General features: G+C 51.8%; 3 protein-coding genes across 4 annotated transcripts in view; 2 read left to right on the top strand and 1 right to left on the bottom strand.

Moving 5' to 3' along the window:
• SETD1B (SET domain containing 1B, histone lysine methyltransferase) overlaps positions 1–11,898 on the top strand; it is a 53,351-nt gene extending 41,453 nt beyond the window's left edge. For both annotated transcript variants that reach the window (XM_005434583.3, XM_055709929.1), the window contains 6 exons: positions 1,770–3,323; positions 5,719–5,885; positions 6,178–6,309; positions 6,948–7,067; positions 7,451–7,588; positions 8,322–11,898. In XM_005434583.3, the coding sequence (XP_005434640.2) occupies positions 1,770–3,323; positions 5,719–5,885; positions 6,178–6,309; positions 6,948–7,067; positions 7,451–7,588; positions 8,322–8,495 (2,285 nt within the window). In that variant the 3' untranslated portion in view covers positions 8,496–11,898. The remainder of the gene's footprint in view (positions 1–1,769; positions 3,324–5,718; positions 5,886–6,177; positions 6,310–6,947; positions 7,068–7,450; positions 7,589–8,321) is intronic.
• A 2,650-nt stretch (positions 11,899–14,548) lies between these two features.
• Positions 14,549–20,505, bottom strand: HPD (4-hydroxyphenylpyruvate dioxygenase). Its single transcript, XM_014276254.2, has 14 exons — positions 20,400–20,505; positions 20,140–20,166; positions 19,309–19,371; positions 18,471–18,575; positions 18,237–18,279; positions 18,064–18,146; positions 17,847–17,936; positions 17,617–17,720; positions 17,377–17,454; positions 17,052–17,214; positions 16,633–16,704; positions 15,847–15,969; positions 15,588–15,704; positions 14,549–15,427 (listed from the first exon to the last, which is right to left on the bottom strand). The coding sequence occupies exons 1-14, from the start codon at positions 20,400–20,402 to the stop codon at positions 15,317–15,319; spliced, it is 1,182 nt and encodes a 393-aa protein (XP_014131729.2). The 5' UTR covers positions 20,403–20,505; the 3' UTR covers positions 14,549–15,316.
• Positions 20,506–21,535: 1,030 nt separating this feature from the next.
• On the top strand, positions 21,536–25,549 carry PSMD9 (proteasome 26S subunit, non-ATPase 9). Its single transcript, XM_055700629.1, has 6 exons — positions 21,536–21,736; positions 22,082–22,184; positions 22,994–23,187; positions 23,671–23,772; positions 24,303–24,391; positions 24,729–25,549. Exons 1-6 carry the CDS (start codon positions 21,623–21,625, stop codon positions 24,754–24,756), a joined length of 630 nt encoding a protein of 209 aa, XP_055556604.1. The 5' UTR covers positions 21,536–21,622; the 3' UTR covers positions 24,757–25,549.
• The last annotated feature ends 775 nt before the right edge of the window (positions 25,550–26,324 follow it).

Here is a 26,324-nt window from a genome sequence, read left to right as displayed (position 1 = left end):
TCTTCCATGTGGTTTGGCATTTTTTTACCACGTTTCCAAGTATAGTATTCTCACAGCATCCAGTATGTGTGGTTTTGTCTTCCCCATGTTCTCTTTCTTCCTACAGTCTTGGCTCTAGCCTAGGGGTTATCTGTACAGGGAAAGAGATCTGTGCTGACTTCCATTCCTCGTAGGGAGCGCGCTACACAAGCCATCTGCTACTAAAAATACTGTGGTTATTGTATCCAGAATCTTATCCTGGGCCAGTTTAGTTAGTGTCCCACAGGAACTAGATAGTTGTCATCATCTGAGGGTGATTGGATGGTGTGGTGGCTGAAGTTCCAGAACTGTTCTGCTAAAACAGAAAGGAATCTGTGCTTAATGAGTCACTACTGGCTTTCTCTAGTTTTAATACTGAAGCAGTATGTGACTGGGAAGCTGTATGGGGCAGGTGAGTGAAGTATCAAAATTGTATCTGGTTCCTAATATTATTTGTGGGGGTTTTTTTGCTTAGTTCTTTCAAATGAGTGATCCTTCCTGATTTTCTGGAAAAAGGAAATCAGCTTCATTCAATACAGACCTGTGTTTAACCCAAAGGAATTAGAAACCTTTTACTAGAACAGGAGTGAGATGCATAAAGCTTGACAAATTCCACAGCTTAGGGGGAATTAAAAAATTTAAAACAGGAGCCAACAGGGAGAGCACATCTATTGTGGCCTGCGGTGTGAGCCTTGGGCAGGGCGAGTGTCTGAGGACTGGGCAGTATTTTGCCACTTAGCTGGATATCCAGTCCCTGCACAGGCTGTCATAAAATCTGCAAGTCATAAAGAGGCAAAATGTTAAACTGGGCAGGGAAAATAAGGAACCTGTTTTGCACAGAACCTTTCTAGAACAGGTCAGTGTGCGGAAAGGACATGCGCTTGGGGAGGCCTGCATTTGGGCACCTTGACATGTGGAATGAGCTTTACAGCTAAGCTGTGGGAACAAGCCTGAACCGCAGCATTGTTCTTGTTCAGCCCAGCCTGGTCATACAGGAGTTACAGGGATCAGACCTTTCTCCGGTGACTGTCTGGTTCATTCAGCACAAATGGGGAACACCTCCTTCCCAACTCTTCAGGGGCTTTCACCTTCTCTTGCTCTTCCACTTGAAAATGTTATTTTGAGCTGCCTAGTGAGATTTACTGTTGATTCCTTGTGGCCCTGGCCCTATGGGGGTAAATAGACTCCAGACAAATGAGCCTGCTGCAGAGAGAGCAGCTTATAAATTACCTCATTGATACCATCTGAGTGTCTCCTCATTCATTACGAGGGCTTCCTGTTCCCTTCATGTGTTGTTCAAGGGTGTTACTCTCCTCCCTTCACTGCTCCCTCCTTGGAGAGCTGAGGGTCTTGCAATTAGTTTACCTTCCCACATTAGAAAAGCTGATAGCTTGGGGCTCTGACAGCTCTCCTCCAAAGTCCTCACCCCACAATCTGCTAATTCTTTTTATGTCTGTACAAAAGGTGGTCAGGGGTTTTGAAAGCAGAAAGCCTTTTTTCTGGCCTGTATCATAGCTAATCCTCAAATTAATAGTGCGGGTTTTTTTATGGTCCATTAGGAATGTCTGTGGTAGCGTCTAATTATTCCACACTCTGTGCCTCCAAAATGTAAAGCATTGGAGTTTTTAAAGCCTCCCAGTGGAATTGAGCTGTTCTGTAATTGCGGCATCTTAAACATGCCTTTACCGGCAAGTGGCGAGTAACCCAGTGGAAGCAAAGCTCCTGACGCTCCTCTCTTTTCCCCTTCTCAGAGGAAGAGTCTGAACCCACTACCATGCTGGAGCCGGGGATACAGGAAGGTCCAAAGCCTGAATCTCAAGATGAGGAGGAAGGGCTCTGTCTTTCAACTCCAGTTGGAGTCTTCGGAGAACCTCTGCCCACTAAAAGCAGCTTCTTCAGCAAGCCTGATGACAGCAGCTTAGAAGCTCGTGTTAAAACAAAACTACCCTCTGCAGCAGAGGAAGACGACCGGCTGCCTCGCACGCCTGGACGGGAGGTGATGATCCATGCAGAGACTGATACTCTTTTGCTTCCAGCCCACAAGGTGCCATCCTCCATGCTTCCCTTACCATCGACTCCCGGTAAGGAAGAATCTTTAGTCCCTCCAGAAAAGTTCCCTGAACAATTAATGGTGACCAAAACGTCCATGGAAGAGGAGATTCCTAGGACTCCTGGGCGGGACATTTTGGCCAAGTCTTCACACCCCCTTGCGAAGTCACAGAGCACGGACACTGTTCCAGCCACACCAGGAAGCGATGCTCCCCTTACGGGAAGCAGCTTGACCCTCAGTTCCCCTCAAGTTCCAGGGAGCCCCTTTTCCTACCCATCTCAATCTCCTGGCATTAACAGTGGCATTCCTCGGACTCCTGGGAGAGATTTCAGTTTCACGCCTACTTTCCCAGAGGCTGGTGCTACCATTCCTTGCCTTCTGTCTGGCAAGAAACAGTCAGAGGATGAGCTAGACGAGAAACCTTTTAAAGAACCTCTTGGTGCTTCCCTTACGATCAGCATGAACAGTGTTCCTTCCCCTATCCCCTTTGCCAGCCCCCCACAAGCAGATTTCCACACGGACATGGGTTTGCCACCTGATGAGCCAATACCCGTAGCAGCCCTGCCATGCATCCATGGAGATGGAAGAATGCCCATTGAGGAATGCAAGGCAGAAGTAAAATCTGTTTTGCTCTCGCCAGAAGTACCCACTGGTGCTTCTATTCTTCCACCCCCACCACCTTCTGTCCTTCCCAAAAGGAGGCCAGGTCGGCCAAAACGGTCACCACCTTCTGTCCTCTCGCTGGATGTGTACCCGGGCAAAACCATAGAACCACCTCCTGTGCCAGTGACCTTGGTGGAAAGTGCTGTGGGCAAAGAGCTGTTGAGTGGACATCCTGATGCTTTCTATGGACTGAAAGACCCTGAAGCCGTCACCCTGGACTTCAGGAATGATGCTTTCCATGAGAAAATAGCAGCTGAGACAGTTGCAGAGAAACTGCCATTTAAGGAACTGGAGAATCAGTGGAATGAAGACTTCAAGGAAGAGGAAGCTCACGGGAAACCTAAGAGACAGTGGCGAAGGCAGAAGAAGACGCCTGAGGACCTCCCAGCGATTCCTTCCCCTGAGTATTCCCCACCCCGGCCTCAGTTCAGGCCACGCTCCGAGTTTGAGGAGATGACCATTTTGTATGATATTTGGAACGGAGGCATTGATGAGGAAGATATCAAATTCATGTGTATCACATACGACCGCTTGTTACAGCAGGACAATGGTATGGACTGGCTCAATGACACCCTGTGGGTATTCCATCCTTATATCCTTTCTGACTGGCGCTCTGCATTATGCGACACATGTAAGATGCATGAGGTGGTCATTGTGTAGGACTTGCAATGCAGAAGACTTTGGTTTGTTGGTGGAAGAAGCATTTGCTTACTAGAATAGCAATTGCTTATATCAGCGGGGAATTTTAGACGCTTTTATTCCCTGAAGCTGCAATACAAAAATATTGCAGAAGTGGCTGTTCCTGCTGCATTTTCAATCTAGGACTGCAGGGAAAATCTGTGTGGACCTCTTCTGGGGAGGTTTCCTTGCTAGTTTGAGAAGCTTCTGTCCGCATTTAAACCAGACTTTTTTTTTTTGCAGCTTGCCCATGGAATTTCTAGTCTGCACATACAGAACTTGGGGCTAAAACTTGTTGTAAAAATAATCTCACCATCTGTGCCCAAAATGATGAGTTAGTGGTGCTAGCAGCTTTTAACTTGCTTTGAGTTTGAAATACTAATAAAAGCAATGGTTTCTAAGCGGCACAACAGGGACAGACATGGCCCTGGGCTGGGTGGGGGAGCATCTGCTAGTGCTGCAGCCAGGAGCACGGGTAGCACTGGCTGGGTCTGCTGGGGTAGGGTCTGGCCCCATCCCCTCTGTCCCTGCCCGTGGTCTGGTGCTCAGCAGCATAGGCTGTAGCTTTGGATCTGTGGGAGCACTTTTGGGACACACAAGCTGTCTTGGAACAAGGCTCTATGTGTGTCTGGCCGTCAGTAGTGATCTCCTGAACAGAGCCTAAAAAGCTGTTCTTGTAACCTAAGAATACTCTAGTAATGTTTTTAGAAAGGGTGTATGTATGGGTTTATATGTTAAGGACAACAAATGCACCACCTCATGTGTTGCTAGAGATTGTGTGGAGTTAAAATACCTCATCCCTTACTTCCTGCAAAACACAAAAGCAAAAGCAAAAAAGGCCAAACCACTTAAAACGCTCAGTGGTATGATAATAACAAAAAGCAAGTGGTGCTCAGTGCTGAGCTGTGCATTTTTATCCTTTCTTTTGCTGCATCTCGAAGAACGATGTGTAAGATTATAATTTTTTGCTTTTTCATAGCAGCACAATAGTCTTGAAATAGATTTGTTTAATTGTTTAAAAGGAAGTGTTCTAAAAGGGTGATGAAATGCATCATCCCCAGTAATTCTCAGTTGGTGTCTGCCCCATTCAGAGAAACAGTTCCATAACCAAACCAGCTTCAAGGTGGGAGTAGTTGGCCCCGCAGTGGTGGGGCACCGCAGCCAGCAAGGGGCAGAACGGGATGGCGGAGGGCAGGGCTTCCCTGGGGCTGTGCGCTTAAATGTGTTCGCAGCTGACAACTGACGGATTGGAAATATTTAAAATCTCTTTCCCTGTTGATAAGGATTATTCTAACAGCAAATTTACAGTCACTTTTTTAAGCCATTTAAAAATGATCTTCAGCCAGCTGCTGGTTCATCCCATGCTACACCGCACGGTAGGTGTGAAAGTCCCTGCAGGGTTCACCTGCTTTGCAGCAAGCTCACACCTCAGCGCTCTGGTTTCAAGGCCATCACTTCTTGCTTTTGATGCTCCCTCTGCTTCAATTTTCTGGTGTTGAGGATAGGTTACGACTCACAGGGAGCATTTTTGGGTAGATCTCAATTGTTGCAGGCTTTGTGACTTGTGGTTTTGGGTTTGAGCTGCCAATAGTACAGCTCCACTGTCCTTCCAGTGATGAGCAGGTGCCTTCTGCCTGCTCAACACTGTGAGTCCTTGCCAGGCCAGCTGCAGGTTTTCTTGACTGATGGGGACGGTGGGGTTTGAAACATCTGTGCAAGGTCTTACCCTTCCCATCAGGGTCTGAAGGAACTCATTTACCAAAGCCGGTGGAGAGCAGCGTCTCTCTCCAAGCCCTTTGGGCTAAGGAGCGTCTCTCGTTCATCTGTGTTGCTCCTGGCCCTGGTCGGTGGGGATGATTGCTGCCGTGAGATCAGTGCGGTGTCTTCAGGGCTTCGGGTGGCTGCAGGGGGGTTCTGGAGGCAGAACAAAAGTGTGTCACTCAAAACAGAGAAAATGGTACATCCAGATGGCTGGGCAGCTGCTGTCTGTGTACGTAGTGGGTACTGTGGGAAAATCCTTTCTCAAACAGTTTTCTCTTGACAGCTTAACCTTTTTAAGTTTAAATTTTCATGATCTCTTTACTTCAGTTTCCAAAAGCGTGGAGCGAAGAAGGAAAGACTGTGCTTGGTTTTCCTGTAGGCATGTGAGCTTCAGTGGTGTTTTTTTATTTTTCGGTAGTATTGTAATTTTTTGCAACCCCCCCCAAACCTTCCTAATTTTCCAAACTCCTAGCATTAGCTCCATGTAGCTGTAGCAGGTTTTGTCTGATAGCCACTGCTGGCTGTGTTTCTCCTTAACTTCTTTCCACCTACTAGTTTTTCTACTCCAAAGAAAAAGAAGCGGGATGATGGGATGCGGGAGCATGTGACGGGCTGTGCACGAAGTGAAGGCTATTACAAAATTGATAAGAAGGACAAACTTAAATACCTCAACAATAGCCGAGCTTTTGCAGAGGAGCCTCCAGCTGACACGCAGGTGAGGAAGTGTCCTCCGCTGACTGCTGGGGTGTGAATGGGATGTCATTTTATATGGTGTCATGCACAGTGGACGCTTCCTGCCTTTTGGCAAGGAGGGAGGTGAAGCTGTTGCTATGCCTGTGTCGAGCTGGCCATCCGGGAGCTGCTAGGGAGGTGTTAGTGTTTGATGTGGGATGGTTTAGGAGGCCAAGCATTCTGTGCTGATGTGTTGTAGCACAAGGGATTGCTCGCAGGGAGGCTGCAGGCTGTTGGGTCCATCAGGTCAGCTTTGATCACCCGTTTGTTCTCAGGGTATGAGCATCCCTGCTCAACCTCATGCTTCCACGCGGGCTGGCTCCGAGAGGCGGTCAGAGCAGCGCAGGCTCCTCTCCTCCTTCACTGGGAGCTGTGACAGTGACTTGCTCAAGTTCAACCAGCTCAAGGTAGGTTGCCCCGTGGCTTGCTTCTTTGCCTGGGGACTGGTTGGGAGCAGGCTAAGGCTGGGGTGGGGACCTCCTGCCCGTTTGGTCTCCCCTTGGTGATGGCCATCTCAGCCTTGGGCACGGCTGTGTGTGCTGGAGGGCTGAATGGCACCTGGCTCTCCTGTAGTACGTGTGTTATTCCATGTAATACAACTGGATACAACAACTTACTATGACATGTAATACAAATAAAGAACAGGAATGGAGCAGTCACAGGGAAAACGTGACACTTAGTGTGCTCACTTGTGAGAAGCAAACACTAGCTGGCTGGCCCATGGCTATAAATTAAGTATATGACGATTACAGGGCTTGAGCCCTAGTCAGAACCATCAGGGTTACGCAGAATGGAGACCGATGGCCTCGAAGGGTCTGTCTCCCCAGCGTATGGTCAGTGGTAAAAACCCAAGTGCTGCAACTCTGTGGGACCTCCTGTGACCTCCGTCCTGCCTCAAGATAGAAGGGAGCTAATCAGGTTGGAGCACCCCAGCACTGCGTGTGGCTTTGAGCGTGCTGCAAAATGCTGGACCCAGGGACGGCCTTTCCCTTTCTGTGCTGTGGCTAATTCAGGGTTGGGGTTTTGGTGTGTTTTCTTTGTGCAGTTCCGGAAGAAAAAATTAAAATTCTGCAAGAGCCACATTCATGACTGGGGCCTTTTTGCTATGGAGCCCATTGCAGCTGATGAGATGGTGATTGAATACGTGGGTCAGAACATCAGGCAGGTAAGCTGGGCTGTGGGTGAAATCCGAGCAAAAACCAGCCCTGAAAGAAGTGCTCGAGTGTGACAGTGGGGGTTGGAATCCCTGCTGTAAGGTGTTAGCTGCGTCAGCTAGGCGGAGGTTGGCGTATGAATTGGAGGTACAAGGGTGGGATTTTCAACAACCTGTACAAACTAAGCACTCAAATCCTTAGGAGATAAGCTCTGAAGAAGCCCATCCTGAACTTTAGTGTTTTCAGTTAGGGCTGCCTTCTCCTGGCGTGTTTGGGGTCCTGCATCTGCTGAGTGGCACAGGCACAGCTCAGTGTGTGGATCTCTGTGTGTAGATCTCTGCTCACAGATCACTTCTGCAGCGTGTCCTGACACTACATGTGGGGTTTTCTGCAGGTCATTGCTGACATGCGTGAAAAGCGATACGAGGATGAAGGCATCGGAAGCAGTTACATGTTCAGAGTCGATCATGACACCATCATCGATGCCACGAAATGCGGAAACTTTGCCAGGTTTATTAATCACAGCTGCAATGTAAGTATCAAGTTTTAGCATGTAATTGTACTCTGACATACTGATAAACCCGCTGAGTCCTTGCTGACTTTGATTGAAGCCATGTTCAGAAGTAACAGAGGGTCACAGGGTTATGATTAAATGTTAATAAGCTGCAGCAGATCAAAGCAGAGTCTAAACTAGCATAAAGATATGTAAGACACCTGAGAAATGAAACATGCAGCGAGACAGTGCACTCAGAATCCTCCTGACTGTGTCGGAAGACCCTGATGGACACTGTTCAAACATACCTAACAAACATTTCCTTAAAACAAACCAAATTTTAGCACTGTTATCCTGTGGGAATGGTCTCCTTGTAGTGTCCACATGGGAAAAGTATTCCCTGCCCCAGCAGGCAGAAGAGAAGCTGCTTTCCCCTCTGCTCTGTGCTGCGGTCTATACCCAGGCTCAGCTGCTTGACCAAATTATTAAGCATTAGCCTGTGACAAACTTGGTGGAGCATCATCCAGGCTCTTTTGCACCACAAATATCCATGTTCTGGTCATTTCGGAGGAGCACGAGCAGGGCTGTCTGTTCTCTGGCTTCATGCCTCCCTCTCAGCTTCCTCTGGGTCCGGCCAGGCTCTGGAAGCATGGCTGAGGCTGGCTAGGGAAGGGACTGCCCTGCTCTGGTTTAGCCTGGAATAATTGTGTGGAGGCTAGGAAGCCATGGCCATGGGGAGCCTAAATCATTGCCTGTTCTGTCACCCTTGCAGCCAAATTGTTATGCTAAAGTGATCACAGTGGAGTCTCAAAAGAAGATTGTCATCTACTCCAAACAGCACATCAATGTGAATGAGGAAATTACCTATGACTACAAGTTTCCAATTGAGGATGTAAAAATCCCATGTCTATGTGGCTCTGAGAACTGCAGAGGAACCCTGAACTGAACTCGAGGTTTCTCGTCACACTTGCACCTTCGGCCATGTCAAAACTGTGGTAACCAGGTGTGGTTGCACTTTGCCAAAAAAAGAGGAAAAAAAAAAAAAAAGAAAAAAGGAAGAAAAAAAAATTTAAAAAGGAAAAAAATACTAAAAAAAAAATAAGAGAGGAAAAAAAAGAGAAGAAAAAAACCAAGCAAGTTTCGCACTTCTGCCAGGATCATGAATGAAAGCAAAAAGCGCACATGCTTATGAGGACTGTTCATGTTTCAGGTGCTCTTTCCTTTTCAGATCCAACACGCACACAAAAAGGTGACTACCATTTTGTGGCATGGTCTATCCAAACACTAGCTTCTCTGTTCAGTCCCTACATTAATGCTCCATAATGGGATAATGGTACCTTTTTTTTTAATTGTTGTTATAAACCTTCATCTTTTCATAAATGCTGCTACCTTTTTCTCATCAGTTTTGTTGGTTGAAAAAGACATTCAACGTTTAAATGTGAAGCAGAGACTGAAAATGCCATATAGGATTTGTTGGGAGCTTGATTGGCTGAAATTGCACAGATTTCTCAGAGTAAGCTGTAAATAAATGTAAGGTTGATGTTACAGAGCAAGCCAGAGGCTTGAGGGTGTGTGAATGGGTGTGTGCGTGTGCTTGGGTGTGTGTATGTATGGAGATATGCCGCAATGAGACTATAGGTGAACTGTCCTGCCTTTTTGTTAGGGATGAGCCTGAACAAGTCCCCTAAGCCAGACATCCTGGGGAAGAGTCAGGTCAGCCACAGACCTCAACTTAGCGCCTTAGGCTTGCCTCTCGTTTTCATATGCCATGCTGGTATGTTGGGGAATCAAAACCTCTGCACCCGTACGTGGAAAAAAAAAAATACAGGGATACTGCAATCACTGGGAAGAAGTTGAGTCAGTTGTGCAACTGTAGCTTCGTGGCACGGCGTGTGGCCTTCAGGGATGCTTGTTTCTTGGAGAACAGTTTGTCTCACATGCAAAAAAAAGGCTGAGGCTGGAAACGAGCAGACAATTCAGCCCATGTTTGCGCTGTAGGAATCTGACCCTCTGTGTAAGCAGACACGACCGCCCACGTTTGTATCGGGATTTTCTTTCTGTAGATGGGAGGCAGGCTGGTGTGTGTCATTAATTTTTCTCATTTGCGTCTGCATTTCCCTGCCCTTCCAGCATGTTACGTAGAGTATTTGCTCTGTCCTTGAAAGTGGGAGATGCCTCCTGTGATAGGAACGAGCTGTGCCGTGCCGCTCTCCTCCCTCTGTTACTCAGTAACTTGGCCTGGGGTGGTCCCATCCCTCCAGTAAGAACACAGTAGAAGTGTCCCCAGGGGTAGGCTGCGGGAGCAATCCTGTTCTCCCCCATCTACAGCCTGAAAATGAATGCTGCTTTAAATTTGGAAGGCGTATTTGGAAGTTATTTTTCGATATATTTTGTCCTTGTAGATGTGCTGAGGTTGAAGGTTGCAGTTCTTCGAGAGGTTCCACTTAAAAATGGGGCAAACCACCAAAGAAATAAGTCTTTGGATGGGGTCTGGAAATGTTACATGACTGTTCAGGTATAGACAGGATCAGTTTCTCAACTTGCATTGAATTTCTCCTGCTTTAAAAGTAGAGGTTAGTTGTACTAAAATCTTTTTCATTGGCTTGTAAGGGGAAGTTGCAATGTCGTTATGAAATAGGAAGATAAATCTGCATAACTAAACATCATCTTCCCGCAGAACAAATTGCACAGCTGTATTCTTGTAGCCTTCCAAAATCAGTGATAATTGCTACATGACCACAGCTCCACAATCAGAGGTTACAACCTTGCAAAAGAGTTTCTTGGAAGTTTTTTCAGCTGTTCCGTGGGAACTGCCAGGCCTGCATTGCGGAGCGGAGCTTGTAATGTAGGTTAAACCTCTGCATCTGAATTTCTTCTTCAGACAAAAGGCCTGAAAGAACAGGAACACACAGACTGCTACAAGCTGCCTTAATACTGCCTGTATTTCTGTCTGAGGGCAAGGAAATAGTCACTGAGATTGGACAGTCCGTAGTCTCATCTCTGTTTTTGTTTTGCTTCTGTTTTGTTGTTTCCCCTGCTCCTTATAAATCTCTCCAGCAATTGGGTAATGGTGACCCAGAACCTAAAATTGAGAAGCACAACGAGTTTCTGTCATTGAACATAACATGGGTTGTAGCTGCAGCAATGGCAGAAGCATTTGGGAGTGAAACTAGCTGCTCAGTTTATTTTTTATTTTTTTTCTAAATAAGGTTCATCATGTTGTGTTGACGCTGCAGTTGGCATCTCTGCAGCTTGGCCTTTTACTTTCAAAGTTTTGGAAATGCACAGAAGTTTCCTGTGTTTCAGAACTGAAGCCCCTGCCTGTGGCAGTTCTGCTGATGTCCTTGGCTGCCTTCCTCTCCGGTCCATCAAACCAGCGCATCAGCAGGGTTTTGTGAGGGCAAAGACACCCCAAATGGCCAAACCCCTAAGTAACTGCTGACAGTTTTGTATTTCCTGGCATATCTGTGTGCTCTGGACAGGATTAGCCCCTGCAGTTTGCCTTAATCTTTGTTGAGAAGAGGTGGGGAGGCAGGTCACTGTCTTCTGAAACAAGACGCTACAGGCTGGGATCCTTCTTTTTTAGGAGCACCAGAGGGATTTGGGTGCCAAAGACCATGAGCACCTAAATCACTTGGGTAATTCAAAAACTGCCCGTAACCCATCCCCTTTTTAGGATCCCAGAGAAATAACAGAGTTTTTGGAAGAGCTGAGCTCCCAGTAGCCCCCCAGGAGGAGACGGAGCTGTTGGACCCGCAGCACTTCTGAAAAATCACGTTGATCTGGTCTCAAAGCCAAACCTGAGGCTTCTCTTTCCTTCTCTGTAAATCCTGGCTTGCAGAGCCCTACCTGCACAGCTTTTGTCTCAGACTGTGGAGCTGCCCTGTCCCCAGAGCAGGTTGTTTTACGGTGGGGATGAGAAGTCTGGTTTGGTGATTTCCATGAGCTGCCACAGTTGCCTGTGGCTGCCCTGTCTCTGCAAGCCGGCAGGATCCTGGTGGGTCAGGGGAGCCCTGCAGCCACAGAGGGGGTTTGGAAGGCAGCCCTGCAGAGAGACGCCTTCAAATCCCTCCTGGGTACCCTGGCTCGTACTTTGGAAGTGGGGAGAGGAGAGGAGAAGGGCAGGAGGTGTGAGATGCACACACCAGCCTGGTCCGGACCCTGCATTCGCCTCCTGCGGTTGGTACAGGCACTCTGGCACCCCATGGAAACGGCAGCAAAGACTAAAAATCACAAACCTCACCAGCACGTGCTGCTTGAGAGAGAGATTTACTGAACTTGGTTTGTTTGCTGAAAAGCCTGTCCCTGGTTTATTTTCACTGAAATTAAAATCTAAGACAAAAAAAAAAGAGAGACGTTGACTCTGCTCCCCATAAAGTTGTATCTCGCTAGGTGAAATGACCCGAGAGATCAGTGCAAAAGTTTTGGAAATGTACCTGAAATCTTTAGTTTCCCAACGTGAAGCTGGCTTGGGTTCAGGGTGCAGATGCCTCTGCAGTTGGCGTCGCTCAGAAGCGTGCTCTGTGCTTGCAAATCCCACCTGCTGCTGCCCGGCACCGGCATTTATCTGTGCGGTTCACATCCCTGTTTGCAATCTGGGCTGTGAGTATCGGGGGGGCCAGGAGGGGAAGGGGCTCATCCTGCAGGTATTTATATTGTATAGAGCAGCTTATTTCTACAAGGAAAAAAAAAAAAAACACAAAAAAACATTTTTAAACTCCGACAAAGTATACAGTAGTTTCAGTTCCAGTTTTTGTGACCTTTTTCAGGGATCATTTCAGTGCATTTCTGTATAAAATAAAAATTTAAAGGAAAAAAGGATTTTGAAGTATATTAAAAAAAAAGCATCTTCTGTACATAAGCAAACTCAAGAATCTTCTCTTCAAACACTGTTTCTTGTAGAAACATGTTGAAATTTTTTTGCTGATTTCTTTGTACTTCAAGAGCATGTAAATAATTTATTAAAAGTGACTATTGTAATTTGGAGTTCTTTTTAAACAGATCCCAGCTCTAAATCACATCGAGGAGATGGGGAGGAAGAAGGACTAAGTATAGCAAAGGAGCTGGTGGCATTTACAGCTTGTGTCAAGCTTTGTATAATGTAAATTCTGTATAAATATGTTTTTTGTCAAATAAATAGATGGAATTAGAAGCATTAAGAAACTGAAGACAAAAAAATTGCCAAGTCAAGGCTTCTTCTTCCCCTCCCCCGCCCCCAGTCTGAAACCTAATGTGCAAAATCTATTTATTTCAAGCGAGGAAATGTGTACAGTCTAATAGACAACCTAAAATGTATTTAAGCAAGTTTGCAACTGGATTTTTTCAATTTAATATTTGTTTTGTTTTTATGAGTTTCCTCCTTAATTGCCACTGTAGTATTTGTCCAAGTGAAAAGAAACACATCGTTAACGGACACTCTAAAACAAATGGGCAGTTTTAAAAGCAAAATGGAAGAACATCGGGCTCCCAATCCTTGCAGTTTTCTGGTTCTATAAACAGGTTGTTTTAATTCACAGTGTGAAAATAAAGGGCCTCCTTTAAAAGGAGGCAGGTAAAATGGTTTGCAATAAATGAAAAAAAAAAAATATTTTTTTTAAGTTCCTTAAAAAAAACCCAAACAACTCTGCTTTGAAGATTTAGGATTTCTGCTTTTTCTTTTGTTAAGCAAATTTATAAATTTAGGGATGTTTTGTGCATATAGAATCTGTCACCAGTATGTATCTTGTTTTGAAGAAAGTGTTTTTGTTGTGGATGTGTCATGCTGTATATATTTGTTCATATTTTTGTGAATTGAATACTATGTACCATTGTATTATAGTAACTTTTATAAAGCAAACCATAAATATACTGACTTTTCTTACAGAAAAATTATGTCGTGCTTAATGTATAGCCAGGGCAGCTTTTCACTTTCAGACCTGAGCTGGGAACCGGAGAGCTCAAGGAACCAGATCCAGAAAGAACACTCCAAAGAACTGATTTTCAGCAAAGTTTACTGAAAATAGTAATTCTGGTGGGCAGAAAATGACTTGAAGCAACATTATATTGCACGAAAGAAATGCGTGAGTGATTTAAGTTTATATACTTAGCGAAAATTTTCTTCTTACTAAAAATCCTGGTAACCCTTATGAGCTGAAGAACGGCCAGGTGCTGGCGCCCCCCCCCCCCCGCCCCGGGCTGGGTGTCCGTAACCCTCCACCCTCGGTGGTGCTGCCTGGGCAGGGGGGCTGCCCTGCTCCTCCAGCCTCTGCCTTGGATTTTTTCAGAGTTCACTTATTTATTTTTTAAATTATTTTTATTTTATGGAGGCAAAAGCCCGTACCCTATGAAGCAAGGTGTTAGCGTTGCTGGTTCGGGTGATGCTGTAAGGCTGATGGGGCTAGAGGCCTTCTGCTTTATTTCTTTTATATCGGTTTATTCAAATCTGAAATGAATTCTATTACCTGTGGTTTACAGGAGGGGGGGAGCTGCTGGGGTTTGATGTGGATGAAGGCGCAGCCTGGAGCCACGAGCCCCCCACCCTCCCTGGCTGGTGGCTGCCGCTTCTGCAAACGCGGCGATGGTCGGCGCGGCTTCTCTGGGCTTGGGGAACAGAGGTACCTGGAGCAGAGCGGGATGGAGCAGCTGGTGGAGGAGGAAATGGAAGAGATGGGAAAGCCTGGGCTTCCCGGCTTAGTTCTCAGCCTGGCAGGGCTGCCGTGGGGCAGGGGGCAGCCGGGGCTCAGCCTGGTGGGCAGCCAGATGGAGCAGGGGCTTGGGCTGGTGGAAGGGCTCGTGCCCGAGGAGCCTGTCCCCAGCCAAGGGCTTGGGCTGCTTGGCCTTTGGGCAGCTGTGACGCTGGGAACGTGGGGAGCAGTGGTGCTTACAGGGGAGGCAACGTGCAACAGCGGGGGGACCCCGAGATGCTCTTCAGCAGTCGTGTGCTGAGGCCTGTGGGCCCCCCGGGGAGGGTTTGACCCGCAGGTGCAGAGGGCTCCCCGTTAACTTACCAGGCACTCAGGCTGTGACAGAAAAGGCTTTTATTGTGTTGGTGGGGAGAAAGTCCCCTTGCAAAGGACAGTGACAATACTGTGATGTCCAGAGGGGAGTTTGCACATGCAGCTGGGATCTGAGCCAAGGAGTCGCTGCCAATGCCAGCAATTGCTTCTTGAAACACGGGAGAGACGCCAACACTTCATTAATTCAGGAATTTACAGGTATTAGAGTGAGATGCGTTGCCTTGGGAAGGCTGAAATACGTAAATTTGATTGAAGTCTCATTCCATAACGTTATAGCTACCCTAAACCCATGTGTTTAAGCTCGGAAAATTCAAATTCAAGATTGAGTCTGAAAGCAATTAAAATAATATCTTACAAAATGAGATGCAGAGAGGCAAACGCCTCCATGCTTTCCTCTCACAGCTTCCCGCGTAGCTAAAATTAACAGAAAACTTTTGATAAGACTAAATTTAAGCACTCCCGGTTGTTTCTTCTGTCTTCCTCCGTAGCTTCGTGTCTGTGGCACGTGCCTTGAATCTGCCCTTTGTTACGCACTCGATGGTTTGGATCAGATTAAACTGCTTTTTTAAGAGCGTTGTTTGCTATTTCCCATGCTCCCTCTCCTAAGAAGTCACGGGAGGGCAGCGCCGGGATAGGTGTTGAGTCCTTGTGCATCTCCAACTTGGCAGCAGCATCCCTGGGTGTAGGACACTTGGGGCTGGGCTATTTACCAAAACATCGGCTGTTTGTGAATCAGCTCGTTAGGGGCAAGGGCAGCGTTTTCTGCCATCCTCTAGATGCGCTTGGTCTCCCCGTTGGGCTCCAGGACGGTCAGGTTTCCTCTTGCGTCTTGATCCATTTCTATTGCTTCAAACAAAGACTTGAAGTTCCCGGCACCGAAGCCCTGCAGAGATGACAACGTTAGGGATGGAGGGGACAGCAGGGGGGTCATCAGCCCGGAAGGAGCTGGGGAAGAGCACCCCGGAGAGCTGGCTGGGTGGGTGGTGGTGCTGGACAGCCCTGAGGTCTCAAAGCCACAATCGTTGTGAAATCTGCAAACCAACCTGGTGGTTATGCCGCTGGATGACCTCCAGGAAGACTGTGGGTCTGTCTTGAACTGGTTTGGTGAAGATCTGGAGCAAGTAGCCTTTCTCATCGAAATCCACCAGGATTTTCAGTTCCTGGAGAAATGAAACTGGGTGAGAGCTTGTAGACCCACAGAGGAGCAAGGGGATCCCTCTGTGTCATACATCCCTGCAAAACACTTTTGGGAGCCACCCAGCCCCGGGCAAACCTTTTCCCTCGCGGGCTGGTCTGACTCACCGCCAGCTTGTCAATATTCTCCTTCACTTTGATTTTGGCAGTTTTCAGCCTCTCCCGTAGCGTCTGGTAGTAGTTGGACGGCACATCCATGAACTGCATGCCCCGCTGCTTCAGGTTGTTGATCTGCAAGGCAAGGGAGACCCCGGTGTGGGCCAGGAGTGGGTTTGTGCCAGGAGGGTTCCCTGGGACGGACGGTGCCGGGGGCAGAGCCATATCTGCCCATGACACTGGCCAACCTCGCACATGGGGACCTGTCCCACCCTCTCGCTTTGGGCACCAGGAACGGGAGGGCCCAAGGTGCCCTCTCCAGACAGTGCAGAGAGTTGGCCACCATGCAAGGATGCTTCATCCCACCCTGACCCCCCCATAACTTTTGGTCTGGAGAGGAGCTCAAAACCAAGGGCTCAATAGCAGCTGGGTTCAATCCAGAGCAGCCCCCGCCCCAGGCAGAGGTGGGTGATGTGCTACGGGCTGCTCGAGCTCCCCGCCGGCCACCCGCCAAGGACAGCACGTGCCATCGGGGTCCCTGCAGACCCCAACTGCTCTAAGCTGGAGGGGTGGGCATCTCCCAGCAGCTCGCAGGCAGATCCCTTCCCATCTCACTGGGCAGTTAATCCTGGTTGTAAGTCAACCACGGTGCAAAGCTTGCTCAGCCTGCCTGTGTCCTCACGCCCCGATGGGGGGTCATAGTCCACCACCGTGCTGGGACGAGGACTGTGCCTGGTGGCCGGGGTGAAGGCACTGGGGCGGGATGAGCTGGGGCAGGGGCCGCGGGGCTGCACTCACCGCTGAGATGATGTCGGAGGTGTTCAGCGCGATGTGCTGCACTCCGGCCCCTCCATAGTAGTCAACATATTCCTACCGGGAAAAAAACGTCACCACATTGGTGTCAGTGCAGCCACAGTGTGCAAAGGGCTGGCTGCGGGCTTCAGAACAGGAAAGCAACATCAGCTCCGGGACACCACGAAATGAAAAAAAAAGACACAACTGGTGAGATCGGGGTAAACCAGCTCCATCCCAGTGGCCTCCCCAGGGCTCCACAGCCCTCAGCAGACCGAGCAGAGCCAGGGCTGCTTTCCCCCAGCCACCTCAGCACAGCACATCTGCGCTGGCATCGAGTCGCTGACCCCTTGGTCCTTCTCCTCCACCAAAGCCCTGCCCGAGGTGGTGGCAGCCCAGTGGATCACCCACCGACATCCCCTCACCTGAATCTGGGATTTCTTCTTGCCAAGCGCCGGCTCGTTGATGGGCATCTTAATGGTCTCTTCGTAGTTGGTGACCACGATGGAACGCAGGGCACTGAACTCGGTGTGCAGCTGCTTGTCATCCACCGACCAGAAGCGGTGGAACAGCAGGTTCTTCTGGTACCTGCCCAGGCCACAAAGGGCACAATCAAGTCCCCTGCTCCATCCCTGCGCTAACGAAGCTCCATCTGCCTTAACTAGCCTCAGCCACCACCGTTGGAAGCGGCAAGACCAGAGGAGCAGCGCTGCTGCTCCATCCCCCCTCCCCAGCCCTCCCCACTCTCACCACTCCGCCACTGGGACCATCTGGAGGTCAGGCTGGTTCCCCACAACGTGGTCGATGAAGTTGAGCTTGGCGCTTGGTCTGGGGGAGGAATACGGGGGTGGCTCTAAGCTGGGCTCGGAGGCTCCCCACAGTGCGGGGGGCTCCGGGTAAGGCAGCAGGGACCTGTCTGGCTCCTTGGTGGGACATTCCACTGGCATGTGGTGGCAAAGAGCTGGGCAGGACCCTCTGGAAGGTACTCACAACTTTGGCAGCAGGGGGTCCTTGAAGAGGGGCGGGTGGTACCCAGGTAGGAAGAGGCCCTTGTAGTTGAGCTTTTCTATCAAGGTGTGGGTGGTGTCACCGTACTGCGAGAGGAGGGGAAGCAGTTGCGTGGTGGCCTCGGTGTTTTGGGGATCTCCTGGGTCCATCCTGGCCCCACAGACCCCACTCAGATGTGGGGGCTCAGCCTCCACAGCCCCCCTGCCACTTACCGTCTGGATCACTGCAAACTTCACCTTCCCAAATTTGTCCTCCTCCACCCAGGGCTCCTTCACCACCACGGCTCCACGCTCCCTGGCTTTCTGGGCAGAAGGAGAGAGACCTCCCATCCTGCCGCAGCTCCCCTGGGCTGGGGGGACACATCCCAGCACCTCCCCACTCCCACTGTCATTTTGGGGCTCCGCAGGAGGGGTTGGAGGGACTGCCTACCTGCACGATGAAGTCGCAGTCCTCCACTTCGAAGGCGATGTCCTTCACCCCATCACCGTGCTTCACCAGGTGCTCCCCCATCTCTGCCCGGAGCAAGAGCGGCGCACGCATGAGCAAGGACGCTTCGCTGTGCCGCGGCCACTTCCCGCTCCATCCCCCACTGCACCACCTACCCTCATTCCCCGGGTTGAGAGCAGACGAGAGAACAAACACGATCTGGCGAGGAAGAGGAGAGTCGAAGGATGGGGACGTGGTGGTGCAGCTGCAGCCCCAGCCCGGCACAGGCACCGCAGTGGGGTTCAGCGGTGCCTGTGGGTTTCGGCAGCACCCGCGTGCCGACACCGGCTGCTCCTCCGCTGCCCCCCGCCCTGGCAGCAGCACCTCTGCGAGGTGCACCAGGCCCTTACCTTGTCCTGCCTGATGGCGTGTGACACCACCTCCCTGCTGCCCGTCTCCAGCCCCCGGTACGCCAGCTCCTCGAAGCCCAGCTTGTTGCAGTAGTAGGATGCAGCCTGCGGGCAGGTGAAACCATGATGCTGGTGGCCCCCAGTCCCACGGGGCTCCCCGCCGGCTGGGGCAGCACTGATAGCCCAAGGGGAGCAGCACCACGGTGTGTGCATGTCACGTGTGTGCAAGTCACACATGTGCGTGTGTGCCTGGGGAGCAGCTGAGCTTTCCCCCTTCCCTCTGGCAGCCTGGGAGGAGCGAGCAGAGGCATGGAAGGGCCCACATTGGGGAAAACCCCCCAAATTCAGTGGGAAGCGCTGCCTCCGGAGCCCTCCCACACACAGGTGCATGGCCATCGGCGGGCAGGGGGCTGCCACCCGGGGGAACGTTTCTGCCGCCTGTTCATCCATGAGGCTGGGCAAAGAGCAGCTCAGGTTGAAGCAGAAGGGTTTTTAGCTTGCTGGTGGCCTTTTAGCAGCCAGAGGTGGATAGCTGCTACCACAGTGGTCAGCCAGTGACCTGCAGCGTGTGCCCGGTTGCATTTTCCAGGCGCCTCCCACTCCCCGCCTGGGCAGCCACCCCTGACCTTGCGCAAGGGCCCGCAAGGCCATCGGCCAAGGACCGTGCGGTGGGCACAGGCGCCGAGCCAGAGCCAGGCTCTGGGACGCCAACACGGCCCCAACGTGGTGGGCTGCCGGGACAAACCGCCCCCCTGGCAGCCAATAACCGGAGCGTCCACCCTGTGCTGACGCGGCGGGCGCCCACCACGCCACGTGCACCACGTGCACAGGCTCTCACCTGCTTGGCATTACCGACCCAGAAGGTGATGGAGTGGAAGTGGATGAAGCGGCCTCGCAGGGGCTAAAGGGAAGGGGAAAACAAGACTGAGAGCCACCGCCGCAGCCCTTCCCGCAGCGCTGCGGGACTCTGCGGCAGGGAGAAGCGGTGGCTGCGGCCCTGTGAGCGCATCTCCTGCGGATGTGTCCGAATCAACGAGGTGAAACCCCGGCTGCTGCCCCCAAACAGCCACTTTCTAAAGTGCTTTAGAGCCGTGCTCCTGCTCCACGCCTGGAAGGTGCAAAGACTGCAAAGGCTGCAGTCCCGGTGCTCCCAGCGCTCACCATGAGCAGCCCCCGCAGCAGCTGCCCACCCACGAACCAAACTGTGTTAAACATTAATTCTCCTGCAAAACACTCTTACACAACTGCCAGGACCGGGACAAATCCCCCGTCACTGTTCCCTGCTGCCATCCAAGCCGCAGCGGCCACCACTTGGCTGTGACACCCACCCACCATTAGGGAAACGCTTTATGGGGGAAAAAGGTGGCAAATAGGCGCAGCGTTGGGTAAGAAATATTGCAATAAATGAGGATTCTGCTTAGGCGCTGGGGTCAGCTGGGAAATACCCATCATCTCCCATTTGTCGCTCCCCTCCCAAACCAGAAAGAAAAAGAAAATGAAAAAATTCCTGTTATTAACGCACGGCCTGTGTAGCCCAGCTGGACAGCGGTTTTAATTCTGATTTTACCAGGTGATCAAGGAGTAGGGAAGGAGGTGTCATTTGCACCGACACAGCTGACCCATTGCAGTGGGCAGCGGGGCAGGACCATGGCCACGGAACGGCTCTTACCTTTTCACCCTTGTCCGTGTAAGACGTCTAAATGAGAAAATGAGAAAAAGAGAGATGTTAGCGGGTCGGGAAGGTACCTCTGTGCCCTGGCAGCTCGGATCCAAAGGTCAGTGCCCAAGGAATGGCTCTTCTACACGACTTCCAGCAGAGTCACCGCAAAGCCCAAGTCCAAGCAGGGATTAAGCCCGGTAAAGCTCCCGAGATATCCTGCACTGCCGAGCCCTGGCCCGTTACATGAATCCCCACCTGCTGCCCCTCACCATTGCTGTGTCCTGGTGCCCCGGGAGCAGCAAAGGGAGCGCCAGGCCGCCGGGACGTTTAATATCACGGCGGGATGGGGGAAGCTCCTCCTCTGCCCCACCTTCTCCCACCCCCAGCCCCAAGCTGCACCCAAGCGGGTGGCTTGGCAGGGCCACGTCCTGGGTGCTTCACAGCCCTGGCTGGGCACAGCGGGTTCGGCGTGGCAGCGGTGACCCCACGTGTGCCCAAGTGTGCCAGCATGTGCCAGGACACAAGGCTCTGCGGTGTGGGAGCCACACACTCCCCCCCCCCCCCCCCCCCCCCAAAGCCTCCCGGGCCCCACTGCGTGCTGGGACCGGGGGGGTGATGCAATGGTGGCGGCACATCACCCCCCAGCCCACCCACCTGCCCCTGGGGACGTTCACCCCATGTGGGGGGGCACATGTCCTGTTGGGGCCAGTGCCAGGGACGGTGTGCCTTGTGTGGAGCCGTCCGTGTCCAGGGGGGCCACCACGCTCACCAGTGCCGGGGCACCGGGGAGCACCGGGAGCAAGCGCGGGGGTCTGGTGGCGGGGCTGTGACCCTGCTGCCAGGCTCCCTGGGGACACGGGGGTCACGTGCCACCCCAGGCACAGGGCACAGGCTGGGGGAGCCAGCAGCAGGGACGGGGCACCCCAGCACAGTTGTATGACCCCACAGCAGTGACCTGCTCTGCCACTGTGTCACCACCAGAGCGGTGTCCTCCCACGGCACTGCCACTGGGGTGTCACCCCATGGCATCACCACCGCTGCATCACCCCATGGCACTGCCACCGCGGTGTCACCCCATGGCATCGTCATTGCTGCATCACCCCATGGCACTGCCACCGCTGTGTCACCCTATAGCACTGCATCTCCCCGTGTCATTGTCACTCCGTGCCACCCCCATGGCACTGCCACCATGGCGTCACACCACCCCATGACACCATCACTGTGTCACACTCACGGCCCCGCCCCCACAGTGTCACCCGACGACATCATGACCGTGCACCATCCCCTGTCACTGCCACCGCCGTGCCACCCCCAGGGCACTGCCCCCAGGGCGCCGCGTCACCCCATGACGTCATCACCGCTGCGTCGCCCCGTGACATCATCAGCTCTGCGCCACGTGGCGGCCTCGCCGCTGCGTCACCCCGCGGCGCTGCCCCGCCCCTCCCGGCCGCTGCGTCGCTGGTGCCCGCCGGCCCGGGCGGTGGTGGCGGCCATGGCGCAGCCGGGCGGGGGCCGCCCCGTCACCGTCAGCGACGTGCAGCAGCTGGTGCGGCGGAAGGACGAGCTGGAGGCGCAGATCAAGGCCTGCTACGAGCTGCTGGAGGGCGTCAGTGCGGGCCGGGGCCGGGGGGCTCGGGGCCGGGCTGTGGGGACGGCGGGAGGGGTGCTCAGGCCCGGGCCCGGTTAGGGCCGGGGGAGAACTCAGGCCCGGGGCCGCTGGGGGGGCTCAGGCCCGGGCCCGGGGGTCCGGGGGGGGGGGCGGTTGGGGGGGCAGGCCCGGGGCCGGGGGAGACGGAGAGAATCACAGACCCGGGACCGGGGGTCCGGGGAGGGGCTTAGGCCCAGGCCCGGGGGGGGGAGGGGCGGCTCAAGCCCGCGGGAGGGGGGGCTCAGGCCCAGGCCCGGGGGGGAGCTCAGGCCTGCAGCCCCACGGTCGCCCCTTACCCCGCAGCAAAAGGGCGTGGGGATGCACGAGCCGCTGGTGGACGCCGAGGGGTTTCCCCGTGCTGACATCGACCTCTACCAAGTGCGCACGGCCCGGCACAACGTCATCTGTGAGTGGGGGCGAGGGGGGCCTCCACTGGGGGGTACAGCAAAGTGGGGGCCCCTCTATCGGGGGGGGACATGGGGGGGCCCCTCCATCAGAGGACAGCTGCCCGACCGGGCTGTGGGGGCTGCCTGCGGGCTCCTGCAGCCGAATCCCCCCCTCCCAGTTGCAGCCCTGGCACCGGCCCCTTGAGCCCCCCAGGCAGGAGCGGGGGCAGGTGGGCTCCCTGCCCCGGCTGCTTTGTGGGGACGGCTTCGCTCAGTGCCGGCAGCAGCGGGGTGGGCTTGGTCAGTGAAATGCTTCTGTCCCTGTCGTGTTGCAGCGGCGCTGGAATTCTGCTGCTGCTGCTGTGGGGGTTGTGGAGTGCAGCGAAGTGCTGTGGGGTTTGCAGAACAACCTCCGAGTAAAAAAGAGCAGCTGGGCATTTATGGCATGCCAGGCTTACCCCGTGCCCTGCCTTTGGGGGTGGCTTTTGCCCCTGATGGCAGAAAGACTTGGGTGCTCAGTGATTTCTAGGCGGTTGGGGGCCTCCGAGCCCTCCGTCTTTGCATGTTTACTGCAGGTTTTGGGTGGTTTTTTCTGTCTTGCTTCTACTGATACGCATCTGTGGGGCCACGTGCACGGGGCTGGCAGCAGGACCCAGCAGATACACCAGCAGAGGTTATTACTCGGTGCAGCTGAGAGCCCTGGACACCCAAAATACTGTTCTCTGCACAGTCACAGGGCAGAGCACGTGCTGAGAAAGATCCCTTAGATATCACCCGCTCCTGCTCCCTCTGTGCTCATGGCTGCTCCCTGTGCTAATGTCACCCGCAGGTTTGCAGAATGATCACAAGGCCCTGATGAAGCAGGTGGAAGAAGCCCTTCACCAACTGCACGCCCGGGAGAAGGAGAAGCACGCCAAGGACGAGGCGGAGGCGCTGGCCGAGGCCATGAGCCAGAGCCAGAACCTGCCACAGGCTTTTGCCAAAGTGAACACGGTGACTCCAGGATCTCCTGCAAGCATCTCCGTAAGTTGGTGGGGTCTGACAGCTGGCGGGGAAGGCTTCATCTGCACCCAGAGAGAAAACATTGCAGATGGCTTTCTCTGTCTCTTAATAATAAATGGGAATAAGTTGGGGGGTTGATTAGGACGTCTTCCTCCCACCCTTTTTTTTTTTTTTGTCACGCTCAGACATGCTGTGAATAGACTAGTCACTGTACAGTGGGAGGAGTACTCCTCAGCTGTGTCATTGCACCGCACAGCTTGTACCAGGCCTCACTGACCATTCCAGCCTCAGTGTTTCTCTTCCCATAGAAGAGGGCAGAGGAATGAGCACTTACTCCTTTCTAAGGGTGTGGAGAGGGTGTAATGTAATTCAGTTGCCTGAGTGGTGAGAGGAGCAGTGTCACAGCACATCTCTCTCCCTGTGGCTGGGTGAAGGGTGATGCTCCAGTGGTACTGCCTGTCTTTGAAGAAGGCAGATGCTCATCTCTCTTCTGTCTTTGTCCAGGGACTTCAGGTGGATGATGAGATTGTGGAGTTTGGTTCTGTCAATGTAAACAACTTCCAGAACCTGCAGAACATTGCCACAGTGGTGCAGCACAGTGAAGGGGTGAGCTCATATCTGCTGCAACTGCATTCTCTTGTCTGTCTCTGTTAGCCACAGCTTTTTTTATGGAACTTATAGATCTCTGGGATCATCATTTCCACATGAGAGTGTTAGATTCAGTCTGTGCCGTTGTAGCCTTGTTCTCTCACAGCATTGAGCTAATTCTTGCTGGATAGAAGAAAGCGGTGTGTGGTCTTTGCTGTGAGCATCACATTGTCTGTTCTCCCCTGGGGACTCCCTGCAGCAGCAGGCTGTGTTGCTGTGCCACCCTTGTGGACTGGCCAAAGCAGCTGCCAAAGCCATCAAATGTGTTACAGTTGAAACACAGAGATCTCCTGGAGATATCTCCACACAAAATGCTCTCTTCTTTCAGATCTAGCTGCAGGGATGGGAGTGGGGCATGGCTGAAGAGCAGCTCGTCTCTGGGCCTGATGTTCTTCCAGTACTTCAGCAAAAGAAGGAAGACTAGGCTTGGTGATGGGCTGTTGTCATCTTTTTTCTTTTCTTTTTTTTTTTTTTTCCCTCCCTTTCAGAGACCCCTGAGTGTGACTGTGATCCGCAGCGGCAAAAAAGTGCACGTGGGGCTGACTCCAAAGCGCTGGGCCGGGAAGGGCCTCCTGGGGTAAGCTGCTGTTGCGCTCGCTAGAACGGAGGAGGCTTTCACCCAGCTGGGAGCACACTGCCTGCAGCAGGGCCGGCTCTGCTTTGCTCTCAGTGTGTGTTGCTGCTGGCTCTGATGGCCTTCACTGGGGGGTACCAGCTGAGGGCTGGGGGCTGAGAGTTCCACACAGCAATGTGGGGAGGCGAGTTGCGTCAAACACAAGCACTGGGAGGGGGGACTCGGTGGCTAGTTTGTCCAGTGGAGGAAGGTTGTGACAGGTCTGATTCATCCCACGTCAGATCTATGCCTGTTTGAGAACTGAGATTTTAACGTTTCCTTCTACCCGCTTCTTTTTCAGCTGCAATATCATTCCCTTGCAGAGATGACTGTTGCTTGGAAAACAATAAAGCTGAAGCTCATGCCTGCTTTCTTGACCCTGATCTGGTTTGAAAACTTCTCCACGTGTTCTTGCTGAAACAAACATTTCAGAGGCCGTGATTTCTAGGTGCCAGGCTTGCCGAGTCTGAAGAGATTCTGAGAGCAGGGCCTGCCTGCATTTCAGGATTGCACTGGTTCAGGAGTCGCTTGCGGAGTTGCAAAATGTGGCTTCTCATCTCTTACACCTTGTATCAGTATGGAATGAGGCTACAGAGGGACCCAAACTTCACTTGACACAGGCTCTAAAGAGCATGAAGTACTCTTACTTGGTGATAACAGAGCGTTGCCTTTCCTCCCCCATAAAATTCCTCACCCAACATCTTGTAATACACGCTAAGAACTCCTGGAGCACTTTTTGGTGTCTGTAATAGTAGACGACAGTCAAGAAATATGCAAGTTTGATATTTTATCTCCCCCGTGTTACCGCAACTTTTGAAGTCACTAAACATGACAAAAGAATTTTTTGAATGCCTATAATTATTTTAAGTTAATGAGATAAGGAATAGGGGGTTATAATTCTACTTTGGTTTATTTTTAGTAGCTTGTATAGTCATGATAAAAGTACTCCTAATCTGCCTTCTTTTTCTCTCTTTTTTTAAATTTAAAAAATTTGTTTATTTGTGGTAGTTGGTTTTAGAGTGTATTAACTCTTTGAGGGGATTTTGGGGAGGACTTTTGTTTCGTTTCCAGTTGAACTTCAAAATACTTTCCCAGAACAATAAAACTTGAGTAGCACCTCTCCATTCTTGTAGAAGTTGTTATTTTGGGCAGTAACTGTGGGCTCAGTTGGGTGGGTTAAATGCAGATCTGCACAGACACAAAACCCCAACCTTCCAGAGCTGCAGGTAAGGTGCAAGTCCTTTGTTAGCGCTTTAGGAGCAGGTTGCAGTGTAAGTAACCTAACACATCACACATAATGAGTGATTTCATTATAATAGTTACTAACCAGACCTGAAATAGACTGAAAAAGTGGACTAAACCCCAGACTTACAAGTCACTCACCCAGGGTCTGTGTTAAACTGAGTAGGTTTACTCCTTTGATGTTTAAAGCGTTTGTGTTTCAGCATACAGGCCAAGAGAGCACAGGCTCACTGAAATGGTAAAGCTTCCAAGCAAAGCTCCTTGCTCAGTGATTCCTGCAGGCTTTGTGGCACTGCGGAGGAAGCATTAGCTGCAGCAGCCCATGGCAGTGGTCCTTGGACGAGATTGTAGCTAGATAATCCCTGTCAAACACGGTCTCACCCTGGTCTTTCAAGTAATTTTGAAAGGGCTGAAACAGGGCACTGTTCTCCATCTCTTGAGGAATAACAGAATGGGAGGTGTTTGGCGACCCTCTGTCGCACGTGCATCCTGCCTCCCTTTGCTAGAGCACTTCCGAGGCTAAGTCTGCGCTACTGAGCTTCACCAGGCGCTGTGACCTGTAGAGGAATGAAGCTGGGTTAATTAACATTGTTAATACACAGCTGTGGGCTGGCTTGGGGTGGTGGGTTGGCTGATGTGGATAAGGTGCAGCTGT

The sequence above is a fragment of the Falco cherrug genome, chromosome 1, assembly GCF_023634085.1.
Source record: "Falco cherrug isolate bFalChe1 chromosome 1, bFalChe1.pri, whole genome shotgun sequence".
NCBI lineage: Eukaryota > Metazoa > Chordata > Aves > Falconiformes > Falconidae > Falco > Falco cherrug.
Note: the sequence above shows the minus strand (reverse complement) of the source record. Positions and strands in the feature narration are given on the sequence as shown.

Bases quoted from the DNA above. Each gene is read 5' to 3' on its own strand.
- PSMD9 (XM_055700629.1), top strand. From the start codon at position 21,623: ATGGCGCAGCCGGGCGGGGGCCGCCCCGTCACCGTCAGCGACGTGCAG. The intron at 23,188-23,670 runs GTAAGTTGGTGG...GTCTTTGTCCAG, and splicing joins GATCTCCTGCAAGCATCTCC to GGACTTCAGGTGGATGATGA. The intron at 23,773-24,302 runs GTGAGCTCATAT...CCTCCCTTTCAG, and splicing joins TGGTGCAGCACAGTGAAGGG to AGACCCCTGAGTGTGACTGT.
- HPD (XM_014276254.2), bottom strand. The intron at 17,721-17,846 runs GTAAGTGGCAGG...CTCCTCTCGCAG, and splicing joins AGTTTGCAGTGATCCAGACG to TACGGTGACACCACCCACAC. The intron at 16,705-17,051 runs GTGAGGGGATGT...TTTTCCCGGTAG, and splicing joins AGAAGAAATCCCAGATTCAG to GAATATGTTGACTACTATGG.